This window comes from Quercus suber, unplaced genomic scaffold, assembly GCF_002906115.3.
Source record: "Quercus suber isolate HL8 unplaced genomic scaffold, Cork oak 2.0 scaffold_111, whole genome shotgun sequence".
NCBI classification, from domain to species: Eukaryota; Viridiplantae; Streptophyta; class Magnoliopsida; order Fagales; family Fagaceae; genus Quercus; species Quercus suber.
In genome coordinates this window covers 788,928-802,338 of record NW_027069576.1, presented here as the reverse complement: position 1 = coordinate 802,338, position 13,411 = coordinate 788,928, and the positions used below count along the sequence as shown (strand labels likewise).

The following is a 13,411-nucleotide window of genomic DNA, read 5'->3' as shown; positions in this document are numbered from 1 at the left end:
GCAAGCCTGGCTGGCCCCTGCTCAGTACCCATCTCTACACTCAGTCGTACTTTTGTCATCATTGTTCAGAATTTCGATTGGTTAGCCAAGTTGTTTTGTATAGAAAACGAACTGACGATGAGCTTTAATTGGTGAAATTAAAGAAACGGAATCCAAGGCTTAAGTGCACAAATAAACAATTTTTTTTTTGGGGTTAAAGTAGAGAGAGACAGAGACATCGTTATTAATATTTTTGTTTTTGTGCTAAAGATGTTATTAACATATGTAGACTAATGTAGTCCACCAGAAGTGGCTTAGGCCATTTCCGTGATGTTTTCTCATGTGCCTATTGGTTCGTTTATGTATTGTATTGCTGTCGGTAAACATTTCCGTGGTGTTTTCTCATCTGCCTATTGGTTCGTTTATGCTTCGTATTGTTGTCGGTAGGGACGGCGAATTTTACATACATTTTCACAATTATTTTATATGATAAATTGTGATTAATTATCTATCAATTTTACATCATAAATCTATCAGTTTTTTTTTTTTTTCCGCCACTCGCAATCAGCATTAGACAGTTGTAAAAATTTGCTGTGAAATTGGTTGGGTACTCAGAAATTAAATCAGATGTAGCAACCCCGGATGACGACAAAGATGTACAGGCTGGATTCAATTCACTAAAATTTAGATTGGACTGATCTTAAAGACTAGATTAAGATACGAGAAAGTCTAAGGGACACAATGACAAACTCAACTTTAATATCTCCCTCTCTCTCTCTCTCTGGGGTAACATAAATCAATGTTGATGTCAATTTCCGACGTGATATCTTATAGAGTTATAGATAAATTTTTTAATTTTTAAATCTTATAGAGTTATAAATAAATAGTTTTTTTTAGAAAGAGTTATAGATAAATAGTTAATGAAAAATGTTAAAAAGTGCCCTAAAGGCATTAGTTAATAATTTATTTGAAGAAAGTTTTGACGTTATTTTTATGGAAAATAAAAAAAAACTATCAAAATATTAATTTTTTATCGCATAAAATTTTTCTTTAACTAGATTGTTAACTAATGGACAATTGTTAACATAACCCTTAATTAATAACACGCCATTCTCTCTATTTATTTATCCTTTATTTCTTGTGAGTCAATGTCAAGGTGAATTATATGGTAACATAAACCAAAATTGAAGGAAACTACGAACACAACTGCTTAACTGCCAAACATCCCTAGCAACTGTCGGTCAGGTGAAAGTAGATGATACTGTCTGTCCTTTTATACTTCTCAAATTGAAATACAATTCACCATTATCCAAAACCCCTTTTCTTTAAAATTATTATTTAAAAAAGAAAAGAAAATTAGAACAAACAAGTCTCCTACTATGTCTGTACCTCAAAACCTTCAAACCCCCCAACCTCCTAGTCCTTGTCTTCTCATAGATGCATAAAGCCTAACTCTTCCAATACCTTAAAAAAATAATTTCTTTTTTTATTTGTCATACATATATATAAGAATCTATATATATATATATATACACACACACATATTCTCTCTCCTCATAAACTCTCTGTGTGTCCATCAGAACTCTTTGAACCCACATTGCCTTTTTGTTCCAAAATATTCGATTTTCACTTCCAAATCCAAATCCAAATCCAAAACCAAAAAAACCCAACCCATGAAGGTCTCAAGCAGATCCTTCACGGTGGGACTAGTAACAGCATGGTACTCCTCCAACATAGGCGTGCTATTACTGAACAAGTACTTGCTTAGCAATTACGGGTTCAGGTACCCAATCTTCCTCACTCTCTGCCACATGCTTGCTTGCTCTCTCTTCAGCTACATTGCCATCAACTGGTTCAAGCTTGCTCCATTGCAGACCTTGCGCTCTCGCCTCCAGTTCCTCAAGATTTCGGCTCTCAGCCTTATCTTTTGCTTGTCGGTGGTCGCCGGCAACGTGTCCTTGCGCTATCTTCCAGTGTCGTTTACTCAGGCTGTTGGGGCCACCACGCCGTTTTTCACTGCGGTGTTTGCTTGTTTCATGACTTCGAAGAGAGAGAGTTGGCTTACCTATCTCACTCTTGTTCCTGTTGTCACTGGTGTTATCATTGCCACTGGGGTAAGTAATAAAGATACAAAGAAATTCCTCTGCTTTTTTCAATTGGGGAATTGGGGTTTTCAATGGTTGCAATTTGAGTTCGTTTCATTTAATTGTATTTCTTTTTTTAGTATTTCAATCCTACAGTCTGTAAAAGTGGGTGCTTTGCTTATTGACTTTTTTTTTTTTTTTTTAAATTTCAATTGAGGAATTGGGTTTTTCAATGGTAGGAAATTTGAATCCGTTTCAGTAAATTATTTGGTGTTAGTAAATTAGGAAGGTGTTGCTTCAGGATTTGTTTTCTTCATTGAACTTTAATTTTTTCTGAATTATTAATTTTTTTTTCCTTTTTAGAGGTGGAGGGGGGATCCTTGATTGGAAATGGTAAAACTAAACCTCATTGTCCAAACTTTGAATTGGTGTTGGATTAGGTAGATTATAGGTATGTTTCTGTCATTTTTAGGTTTGGTGATGACTTTATAATAATTTCACTTGTTAGTGAGTCATCGGAAGTTTGTTAAGTCACCAACTGCGGTAGTTATACATATATTAATTAAGACTTCCTCCTTCATTTAAATTTTATTTTATTTTATTTTTTTGGAGGGGGAGGTGTTCCCCTTGATTGGAAGTGGTAAAACTCAACCTCACTGTCCCAAGTTTGAATTGGCGTTTGATTAGGTAGATTATAAGTAATGTTTCTATCATTTTTAGGTTTGGTGATGAATTTATAATACTTTCACTTGTTGGTTACTCATCGGAAGTTGGAAGTCTGTTAAGACTTAAGACACCAACCGAAGTAGTTATACTAATTAATTACAGTATCTCTCAACTTGCTTTTGTGTGTGTGTGTGTGTGTGTGTGTGTGTTTTTTTTTTCCTAACATTGGTGTCCAGAGCTCTTCAGCACCTAACTATTCCCCGGTTGTGTAGTCCCCCCACTTGACTCACACCAAGTAATTATAGGGGGGGAATCCTTAGAGGTGGCCCCAATATTCTGGTTAGGACTTTGAACCCTTGGACTTCATAGATTTCATACCTATCAAAAAAGGACTTAATGGATTTCGTGAAAACTACTAGACCAACCCCCTTGCCATTGCTTGTAAAAACCTTTTTGAATGTTCATTTCAACTTGTTTACTAGGTCGCTTTCCCATTGCAATTGCGAATTCAAATTCAGAATGATGGTTTTAATTACTCACTCTTAATGTTCTTTTTTCTTACATGGCTGAAGGGGGAACCAAGTTTTCATCTCTTTGGATTTATAATGTGTGTTGGTGCTACAGCAGCACGGGCGCTCAAGTCCGTGCTTCAAGGGATTTTGCTATCTTCTGAAGCGTAATGAACACCTCTATACTTACCAGCTAAAAGTTTCAACATTTGCCTATTTATTATTTTAAAAAATCTATGATTGGATGAGTGCCATTATCTTAATTCTTAATCAGTTGGCATTTGAACTTATTTTCTAAACTTGTGGTCCGGTAGTACTGAAATTCTTTTTTTGATTTCCCAGGGAAAAGCTTAATTCCATGAACCTCCTTATGTACATGGCTCCAGTAGCTGTTATATTCCTTCTTGTTGCAGCACTTGTGATGGAAGAAGATGTGGTTGGGATCACAATTGCACTTGCAAGAGATGATGTGAAGATATTGTGGTATCTGATCTTCAATTCTGCACTAGCATATCTTGTAAATTTGACCAATTTCTTGGTCACAAAGCACACCAGTGCATTGACTCTCCAGGTATTCCTCCCAAATTCAAATGCTAGGAATTTTCTGTACTCATTAATATATGCAGCATGCGTTTAATTTTTGTTTTCCTTTGTCAATTCCTCCCTATCAAACTTCCTAGTAACTCTTTATTTTCCGGGGTCCTTTTGCACTAGAATGTAATATTTCAATAGAATAGTAAAGCAGGATAAGTGATTTAATTATAAAAAGCTAGATCAATTTATGTGAAGAAAATAAACATTTTTTATATAATTAGTTGAGCTTCTGTCTGCTGATTCGTTTTTAAAGCTCCATTTTCTGCATCTGTCTTCATAACTACAAATGACCATCACTTACAGTTTGTGTTTTCCCAAGTCTGTACACAATGAATGTTCTTCCCTACAATGCATGCATTTTTTTTTCTTCTTCTAGAAAAGTAATCAGTTTGAATGGTGCCTAATCCATGATATGAGAGTTGGGTGGCCAGTGTAATTTTTAGATTTTAGAGGACAAAATTATCAGAGAGATGAGTGCTTAATTGGGCTTCATAGTGTCTGAAGCACACATATGATAATACACGCAAAGCATGAACTCACAAACATAAAAATAAACGTGCCTGTACATGCATCTACATATTTATATGTGTATATGTATCAATCATGTGGATATGCTAGTTTAAAAAAGAAGAAGCATACATTAAAAAGCAAAATTCTTGATTGAAAATATTTGATTTGTGCTTGCACACTGGGAAATCTAGAGAGCTACTGATAATGTTAGGTTCTTTACACCATCATTGTCTCATGTATTATCCTTTCTATGATTCAATCTATATGCCAATTTGTGCCATAAGCCGAGTCATTTTGATGAGTTTGTTTCCAAGAGAGAGAGAGAGAGAGAGAGAGAGAGAAGGGGAAAAAAAGTTTATCTCAAATCAAATGCTCTTTTTGAATTTGTAGCATCTCATAAAAGATCTCTAACATAGTTTCACATACACACTGCTTCTGATCGTTAATGTGTGTGTTGTTTACAAGTGTGTGTCACTGTCATATGGATGGTGGAAATTTGTGATCTCAGGTAAGCTTGCGAATTTTAGAAGATTTGATCCTAACAGACCATGAGCAGTTGCTTAATTGGTGGGGGAAAAAAATAGGCGGAGGATTTTTATTAAATTGGACCCTGCCAATTCCATATTTTGTGCTTTATGTCACTTATTTGTTACAATGTTCTGTGTCCAAATGGAACAAATTAGACACTGTTAAATTTGTAGCCAAACTCTATACCATTTTCCTTGCGAAAGTTCTCTTCTCCTACATTGAGAATTATGTAGAGGTACCGGAGCTTCTGAAAGTTGCATAATAAATTAATGCTAATAATCTCCTCCCCACCCCCTTCTCAAAAAAAAAAAAAAAAAATCCTCCCCACCCCCTTCTCAAAAAAAAAAAAAAAGTACTGGTTTGAGACATGGACTGTGGGACCAAAACATAGCTTCTAAATGTAGTCACCACCACTGGTTGTGCATTTCATATCATAATTTGAGGACACTGTCTTCATCAAGATAAAGATATGCTGGCTGTTACAGGTTTTAGGAAATGCAAAAGGAGCTGTTGCAGTTGTTATCTCAATTTTGATATTTAGGAATCCCGTATCAGTTGTTGGGATGCTCGGGTACATCCTCACAGTCATTGGGGTTATCCTCTACAGTGAAGCCAAGAAGCGGAGTAAATGAGGCATCCTATCTTGTGCACAGATATGAATTTCATATCTTAGGCAGCAGCAGGCTTCTTCAATTCAAAAGAAGAAACATGTTCGTCCAGCAGATGCTATAGATTGCACAATCTAAAATTCTTTTACAGAAGGCAGAAAGAGGTTCTCTGTAGGTTGTCAAAGTGCAGCAACGCAAAATTGGAAGAATCTCCAATAAATTGTGAATTAATATGTCATGTTATAACCATTTTCCCCCCAAAATGAGGTGCTGGTTATATATTGACTGAACCCTTTGGAAGAAGTGAGAGAAGATTCTAACTTCAATCTTTTTTCCTTCGTTTAGGGATTAAGCACTTATTTTTTATTCTTTTGTATAATTCTATACTTACGAATTAATGATAGATGATAATTTCACATATTTTTCTCTCTTTATGCACAATTAATTTGGATTTCCAGTTGCAGAGAATTTTCAGTTCTGCACGTAATAAGCCCTTTTCAACCTAGCTTGAAGTCCATAGATAACTTGTTTTATCAATAACAAGTTTTGCGCTAAAAGGTTTTAATGTGGGTTTAGCTCTCACTGCACTAGACTCAATACAGACATGACATGTGTAAAAAATTGACCACAAGTTACTCTCATCTCATTCGGTGTACTAAAACACTGGACCAAAGCTTTGTCCTTTCATTCAACACTGCACTCTACAAACATGCAATCATAAATCCATGCAAGCAGGATTTCTCTTGAAGAGTCTACTGCAGTACAAAAGAACATTAAAAATCACTACGGCCAAATAGTTAACAGCTCACTTCAGTCTTAAAGTTTATTTTCGTGGAAAGTCCCCAAAGGTTTTTTTTTTTCCCCTCGATTTTTAGAAACCACAAATTGTATAAACTAACATACATCTGACAAAGTTCATCCTAACTATAAAACACAACAAAAATAAATTCATCAGTTACCAGAATTATCAAATTCTTCTAAACTACCAAACAATTGAACACAAAGAAAACTGAGGATAATGCATAAGAAAAATCCTCAACATAATCTTAAACAAACAGCAATTTGCACGAACAAGGAAAATTGGTTGTGTGCTGGCACAACACCTAAGCTTGAGGCTTTGTCTCATCTTCATCCTCTTCTATCTTAGGAGCCAAGTAAAATCTAATATAACCCATCTCTGCAATCTTGTATTCAACCACCACAGGGAGCTCTGAAGACAAGCTAATTGTAACCGTGTTTGACAATGGGGTTGCCTTTGTAAAGGAGTTCATATACCTCAGTGCAAATGTCAATGACACTGGCTCATTCATCTCTACAATTGTTGCTTCTTCTGGCTGCAAAAATTTTAAACCAACAAACCCATTAACTATAAGTTCCAAATTGCATTGAACTAAAAATGCAGTACACATTTTCATCAAGCCACTTCCAAGTGCTAGAGCTTTATTTTTTGTAACAATAGATGGCAGAAAATAATAACAATGCCTCAGTATCATATTCATACCTTGTCTACCGTGGTATTCTGCCTGCAAACAATATTTGCAGTTCCAATATCACCCCTTGTGGAGAACTTCACACCTTCCTTAGTCACAGAAATGACAACTGCAAGCAAAAATTGACCCAAAGTTTTTACAGAATTCCACAAAGAATAATGCTATAGATCCCACTAAAATTTTCACCAACTGCTAAATTGAGAAGTCATTATTGATTGTCACAAGGGTTTACCACTAACACTACTTTCATGTCTACCATTACGAACTTGCCAAATCCACAATTATAAAAAAATCATCATGGATAATTGAATGATAACAAAACCATAAATGAAATCCAACAAGGAAACCACAGTAGTACCAGTGTCACCAATGCTGCTGAGATCTTTGCAAATCCTGGCAAACTCAGCTGAAGGCATCCTAACAATAGCATGGTATTCTGCCTCCGGAATCCCAAGGTGCTCGCTATCGATGTCCATCAGTTTCATCTCAAAATCAGCAATTTTATCTTGGGCTTTAATCATCCAATACCCAATTGAAGACAAAACAAACAAACACATGTCAAATACATCACACAACAAATTGTTAAAAATAAAACATAAAAAGTAGAAATCAAAATCTCAGGTTAATCGATACAAGTACAACAATGACACCACAAATTTCACAACTGTTCAGGAGGCAGGTTGTGATTATTGTATAATAAATGGAATAAATCTAGGACACAATCAATTGTGAGTAGTAGACACTTTCTGCTCACCACTTTTACATGAATCCACTACTTTTTTTCCCCCACCACTTTAACAATTTGTGAAATTGGATGTGCTCATATTATTGTATTCCAAAATTATCAGTCTATTACACCAACAAGTTATGAAAACAGTTGTATGTGTAAACACAAATTTCAAGTCCTGTATTTGATATTCATAGAGGCTCAATTAGCTTCAAACTGAATAATTTTACAATAACCAAGCAACAAGAGTATCCCAAGTTTAGTTTTCACTGCAACCAAACACAGAACCAAAAAAAAAAAATCTTCTTTTGAAAAAACTTAAGACAGCAACTTGAATTAGCAGAACTAAAAACAAAAACCCACAAACGAAAATGAAAATAGAAAATCGAAAATCACAAAATTAAAACAGAAAAAGAGGTACATACTGGGGCTCTCAAACATGAAAGTGACGGTGTCGCTGCCATCGTCAGCCTTGATGGTGATGATGTCATCGTTGCCGGCACACTTGAGCATCTTAGACATGTTGTTAAGGTTCATACCCATGGAAAGGTTACGGTCACAGCGGTAGTGCTCAAAGCCCTCAGATCTAAGCAGCAGCGCCACCAGCGCCACGTGGCTTGAATCCATGGCCTGGAGCGAGAACCCAGTGGCGGAGCAGTCGAAGTTTGCATCGTTCACCAGGTCCTTTATGGACTCCAGAACCTTCTTCAGTAGCGAACCCTGGACTAGCCGTAGTTCCAACATTTTCGCTTTTTTTCCTTTGGGACTTCGTGCTTCTTGGCTAGAGCTAGGGTTTTTTTGATTTCAAGAGAGTGTCTGTGTGGGAAAGTGAAGGGTAATTTGGTGCGGTTCGACCGGTTCGGTTTTATATACGGGGAGCGGTTACGAATTGGAATTGAAATGAATTGGTAGGACTCTATTGGCGGGATTGGAAATGGAATTTCGTTCCCGCCATTGACTTTGGGAAAAACTCTTTGAATTCCTAGGGTTCGGTTCTATTCTAGTAGCCTTTGTCTTTGCCTTCTCCAATTTTAACTTTTAACCAGTTAATTTGGGATTTGGTTTGGCCCCCCCTTTTTTTTCTTTTTCTTTTTACATTACTGTTTTGCTGTTAGACTTCAGAGCATTTACATTAACTTGTAGAAAAATTATTGTTTATTTTTGTATAAAAATATATATTTTTTATTTTACGCAACCATTTTTTTTAAGCACTCATGTCAGGTTATTTATTAAATTTTTTTTCCTCTCCAGCAAACAACTACAACAAATTAAATCCAACCAAATCAACAGTGCCCATTTGATAATTAGGCTCAAACACATCAAATTCTTTACCATCTCCAATATTAAACCCCATTTGTTTAGCTAACAAAACAAAATTTTCACATCAATAAAAAATGGGGCTATTGAAATTGAAAATTAAACTCAGAGTTGTACAAATCTATCAATGCTGCCCGATAGAGACACAAAGCCTGCGTTTGGATAGCACTCAAAGTTGCTGTGCGTTTCCAATTTCACGTTTCGGAGCTTTTTTTTTTTTTTTTTTCAATGCATGAACAGTAAAATCACTGTGCAGGAGACAATTAGCACTGTTCATGCACTGTAGTGTACTGTTTATGTATTAAAAATATTAAAAGTGGGTCCCACGATACTATTTACACATTTAAAAATTATTTTGCTACAGTGTTTTCAGCAACAATCAGTTTTTATCAACTTTCAGCAACAATAAGTGCTATCCAAACGGACTCAAAGTCAAGGAGGACGACGCCTTGAGGAGAAGATTGGCACTGCACAATAGATACTCACCCAAAAGCGAAAATCAAACTACTTATCAAAGATCTAGCCTAGTTGGTGCCGCCAAGAAAAAATCAATTTGAGTTCTTAGTTAGAGGACAATTTGACAGTTGTGATGGAGAAGATCAACTAGGAAGGAAGTTGAAAGAGAGAGATAATGATGAGTAGTGAGAGCTAAGAGCAGAGAATAGTATCAAGGAAGAAAATTGAAAAGTGAAAATAATCTAAAAATGTGAAATTAATAATATAATAGATACAAAACTATAATAATAAAAATATTAAAAGTGGGTCCCACGATACTATTTACACATTTAAAAATTATTTTGCTACAGTGTTTTCAGCAACAATCAGTTTTTATCAACTTTCAGCAACAATAAGTGCTATCCAAACGGACTCAAAGTCAAGGAGGACGACGCCTTGAGGAGAAGATTGGCACTGCACAATAGATACTCACCCAAAAGCGAAAATCAAACTACTTATCAAAGATCTAGCCTAGTTGGTGCCGCCAAGAAAAAATCAATTTGAGTTCTTAGTTAGAGGACAATTTGACAGTTGTGATGGAGAAGATCAACTAGGAAGGAAGTTGAAAGAGAGAGATAATGATGAGTAGTGAGAGCTAAGAGCAGAGAATAGTATCAAGGAAGAAAATTGAAAAGTGAAAATAATCTAAAAATGTGAAATTAATAATATAATAGATACAAAACTATAATAACCACGTAAATATACATTTAAAAAAAATGTGTAAATATACATCGTTACTATATTTAATTTGTATATTTACACACTTTTATAGGTATCTGATATAAGTCAGTTTTAAGAAAAATTGTGTAAATTTTACATATATATTTTTTTTCTATTATACACCTACTGATGTGAGTGTTGTGCATTCCTATTAACTCAATTGATATTTTTTATTGTCAAATAGCTCAAATCCAAAAGATAAACAAATAGATCCATCAAATTGAGAGAAAGTATTATCCACGTTGTAATACCATTTTTATAACTACGGTTTATATGATAATTTAAATTTTTTTTTTTTTATATTCAAATTGTGCGCTCCCAAAACCGAAACCCTTTTGGGCTGGGTCTTACTTGGGCTCACAATTTACTTGTACAGTGGGTTTGGATTTCCTACACTGGGTCGTTCTTCCCGCTAAGACCTAAGGTCCTTCCTTTTCTTTCCTCGTGGGTCTAAGTCACCTTCTCTTTTTGCTCACTCTTTTTCATACACTCTCCTTACTGCGCGCCATTTTTTTCAACCCCCCTTTTCTCAAAATTTCCTGCATTTATAGGCCATAGTTTAGTGGAGAGGTCATAATTACTTGCCAACGAGTGCAACCGGCGGTCCACTATTATCGATCGTAAGTGGGTGGTCAGGTAGGAGTGGGAAACTGTGAGGATGGCGTTGGAACTTGGTTCCTGCCTCCACGATAGTCCTCGGCAGCGGTGGCTCTCCGGGGCTCGGCCGGGTAGGTACAGCGCGGGGCTTCCCGTGAGTCAAATATTTATTACTGCCCGGAAAGATGTTGCCGAGAAACGATGAAGAAGCAAGGCTCGGGCTTGCATTACGCGTGGCCCGGGGGTGGGTTGCCGGGTATTAGGGGATTGGCCTCATGGGCCATATACCCAGGCAAGGGTCCAAGGCCCAATGTAGGATACGACGCGGGGGCCGTACACAAATATTTATTAAAAAGCAGATGTTTAACTTAGAGCATTCTCATCTTTAAAAATTTTAGCAATCTCAAAACACAACTTTTACAATTTTAACATTCCATTTTACAATATACCAAACATCAAAATTTTTTTTTTTTTACAACTTCATTTAAATATTATTTCCTTATAATTTTTTATTCCTTTTTTGTTTTTATTTTTTTTCATTCTCTCTCTTTGGTCTCACTGTCTCTCTCTCTCCCTCTCTCCCTCTCGGTCTCACTATCTCAACCCAGCAATCATACCCACCGCTGGCCACTAGCCACCACAATTCCAACGACCACCACAACGATCAGAGACCCACGCCGATCAAGTCGATGACCCACGTTGATGAGACCGATCAAGTTGATGATCCACGTCAGTCAACTCAATGATTCACGCCGATCACGTCGATGATCCACGAACGCAGACCCACGAACCCAGACCCATGAACTCAGGCCCACAAAATCGCCAAAGCACATCAGACCATGACGCACGACCATCGCTGGAGCACACTCATCAACGAACCACATCAGCGAAGCACAGAGAGAGAAGAGAGAAGTGAGAGAGGAAAGAGAAAGATAGAAGAGAGAGAGCTGTTGAGGTGAATAAAAAAGAATTTTTCTTTTACAATCCAGCTATAGTGTGGCCTCAAATATGAGATTGTACTGTAGTTGAATCTTAAAAATTTTAAGATTTAGCAGCTTTAATGTAGATGTGTTTTTATCTCAAAATGCTAAAAAATAGCATCTTTAGCATTTGAGAGCTTTAATGTGAATGCTCTTACTATATTATAATTGTTTATTTTAAAACTATTTTTCTCTCTTTTTGAGATACAAATTTAATAAAGATATATACAAAATTTTTTACTCAAATTTTACTAATATCTCATTTCAATAGATAATATGATCCACAAGTTGGTCAAAATCGTATTTCGTCGGGCTTAGAATTGCACAACTTTTCATTGATTGAGGGGCATATGGATCATCAAATGCCATGGTTCAATTGTTTTGATGGCCAAATCAATCGAGATTGCCTCATGCTTGGTGGTAAAATTTCAATTTCCAATGAAGACTTACGAGATCTCGTCGAATTTGGTCATGATCTCCATATAGATGGTGTAGATCTTGCCATATTTGTGAAGGACAATGGCTTTGAAGGATGAGAGCAACGACTGTGAATGGTGTTTCAATTAGGGTCAAGTTGCATAACAAGAAAAGCACCACTATAACTAATATAATTGGTTTTCAGAAGTGGAGACTTGCTGCCAACCGAATCAATGATCGGATCAATCGATTTTCGGTTTAGTTCACTTTGAGTTGGACGGTTTTGTTGGGTTCGAGTCTTGGATGGATGATATGTTATGGGCGATGAAATTAACTTCCCTAAAAATATGATTATTAAAATATTCAGAGAAAGAGTTCAAACACTAGTTGGTGTCATCAACAATATGTGTTAATTGCATAGTGAGTATAGTACGTGAAGTTTTGTTGTGTTGTGATCACATTAATAGCGTCTCTTTGCAAATGACATACTTGAATCCCAAATTTGTAGCTCTGGTGCTAATAATTGTGTTACCCTGACTTCTACTATTAGAGGGCCTTGGTACGTGAATTATGTCCATGCGATGATGATCTCTCATTTTATGATGTATGGCCACTGTTACTATACATGATCTCTTTCACTGATAGTTGCACCAAAATTTACCTTCACAACAAAAGGGTAGAAGGGTCCCAAGTGCTATATATCTAGGGTTCTTGTCTCCTGCATACTCCTATAAGGCATTGAAATGATCATTGTATATTTTATTAATTTGATTACTAATGAGTATAGGTTTAAGAACTTCCCTTGCATTTTGCCTTATGATGTGATTCTTTGTTATCCATATTGCAATAGCCGCAGATAATATGAATTTTGTCTCGTCCTCTTTTGACATCTTTAATTTTTCTTCTAAATGTAGCACTATTTTAATCCCATCAAATATGGATTTTAAATGCATTTCAAAAAACCTAATTTTGCATTTACTCATACACACCTAATATTTAACCCATTTGATTTTTTGCTAGCTATGGTTGGTTTCTCTACGAGGGTCATTTCTTGGTACTTTTGTGTCAGTTTTGTATAATTTAATTTTATTGGCATGTTTTGCTTTAAAAAATAATTGTTTGATAAATGATGTCTAAAAAAATAGCAATGCCACTTCTACAATATTTTCATAACAGATCTTAAATATCAA

The 13,411-nt window shown here is 35.9% G+C and overlaps 2 protein-coding genes across 2 annotated transcripts; one reads left to right on the top strand and one right to left on the bottom strand.

Moving 5' to 3' along the window:
• Positions 1-1,307: 1,307 nt before the first annotated feature.
• On the top strand, positions 1,308-5,898 carry LOC112012132 (probable sugar phosphate/phosphate translocator At3g11320). Its single transcript, XM_024044512.2, has 4 exons — positions 1,308-2,093; positions 3,302-3,405; positions 3,581-3,809; positions 5,356-5,898. The coding sequence occupies exons 1-4, from the start codon at positions 1,653-1,655 to the stop codon at positions 5,500-5,502; spliced, it is 921 nt and encodes a 306-aa protein (XP_023900280.1). The 5' UTR covers positions 1,308-1,652; the 3' UTR covers positions 5,503-5,898.
• A 336-nt stretch (positions 5,899-6,234) lies between these two features.
• LOC112012131 (proliferating cell nuclear antigen) lies at positions 6,235-8,733 on the bottom strand. Its single transcript, XM_024044511.2, has 4 exons — positions 8,121-8,733; positions 7,327-7,479; positions 6,980-7,077; positions 6,235-6,812 (listed from the first exon to the last, which is right to left on the bottom strand). The coding sequence occupies exons 1-4, from the start codon at positions 8,437-8,439 to the stop codon at positions 6,582-6,584; spliced, it is 801 nt and encodes a 266-aa protein (XP_023900279.2). The 5' UTR covers positions 8,440-8,733; the 3' UTR covers positions 6,235-6,581.
• Between the last annotated feature and the right edge of the window lie 4,678 nt (positions 8,734-13,411).

Bases quoted from the DNA above. Each gene is read 5' to 3' on its own strand.
- LOC112012132 (XM_024044512.2), top strand. From the start codon at position 1,653: ATGAAGGTCTCAAGCAGATCCTTCACGGTGGGACTAGTAACAGCATGG. The intron at 3,406-3,580 runs GTAATGAACACC...TTGATTTCCCAG, and splicing joins ATTTTGCTATCTTCTGAAGC to GGAAAAGCTTAATTCCATGA. The intron at 3,810-5,355 runs GTATTCCTCCCA...TGGCTGTTACAG, and splicing joins CCAGTGCATTGACTCTCCAG to GTTTTAGGAAATGCAAAAGG.
- LOC112012131 (XM_024044511.2), bottom strand. From the start codon at position 8,439: ATGTTGGAACTACGGCTAGTCCAGGGTTCGCTACTGAAGAAGGTTCTG. The intron at 7,078-7,326 runs GTACTACTGTGG...TTTTGCTTGCAG, and splicing joins CAGCAGCATTGGTGACACTG to TTGTCATTTCTGTGACTAAG. The intron at 6,813-6,979 runs GTATGAATATGA...AAATTTTTGCAG, and splicing joins AGAATACCACGGTAGACAAG to CCAGAAGAAGCAACAATTGT.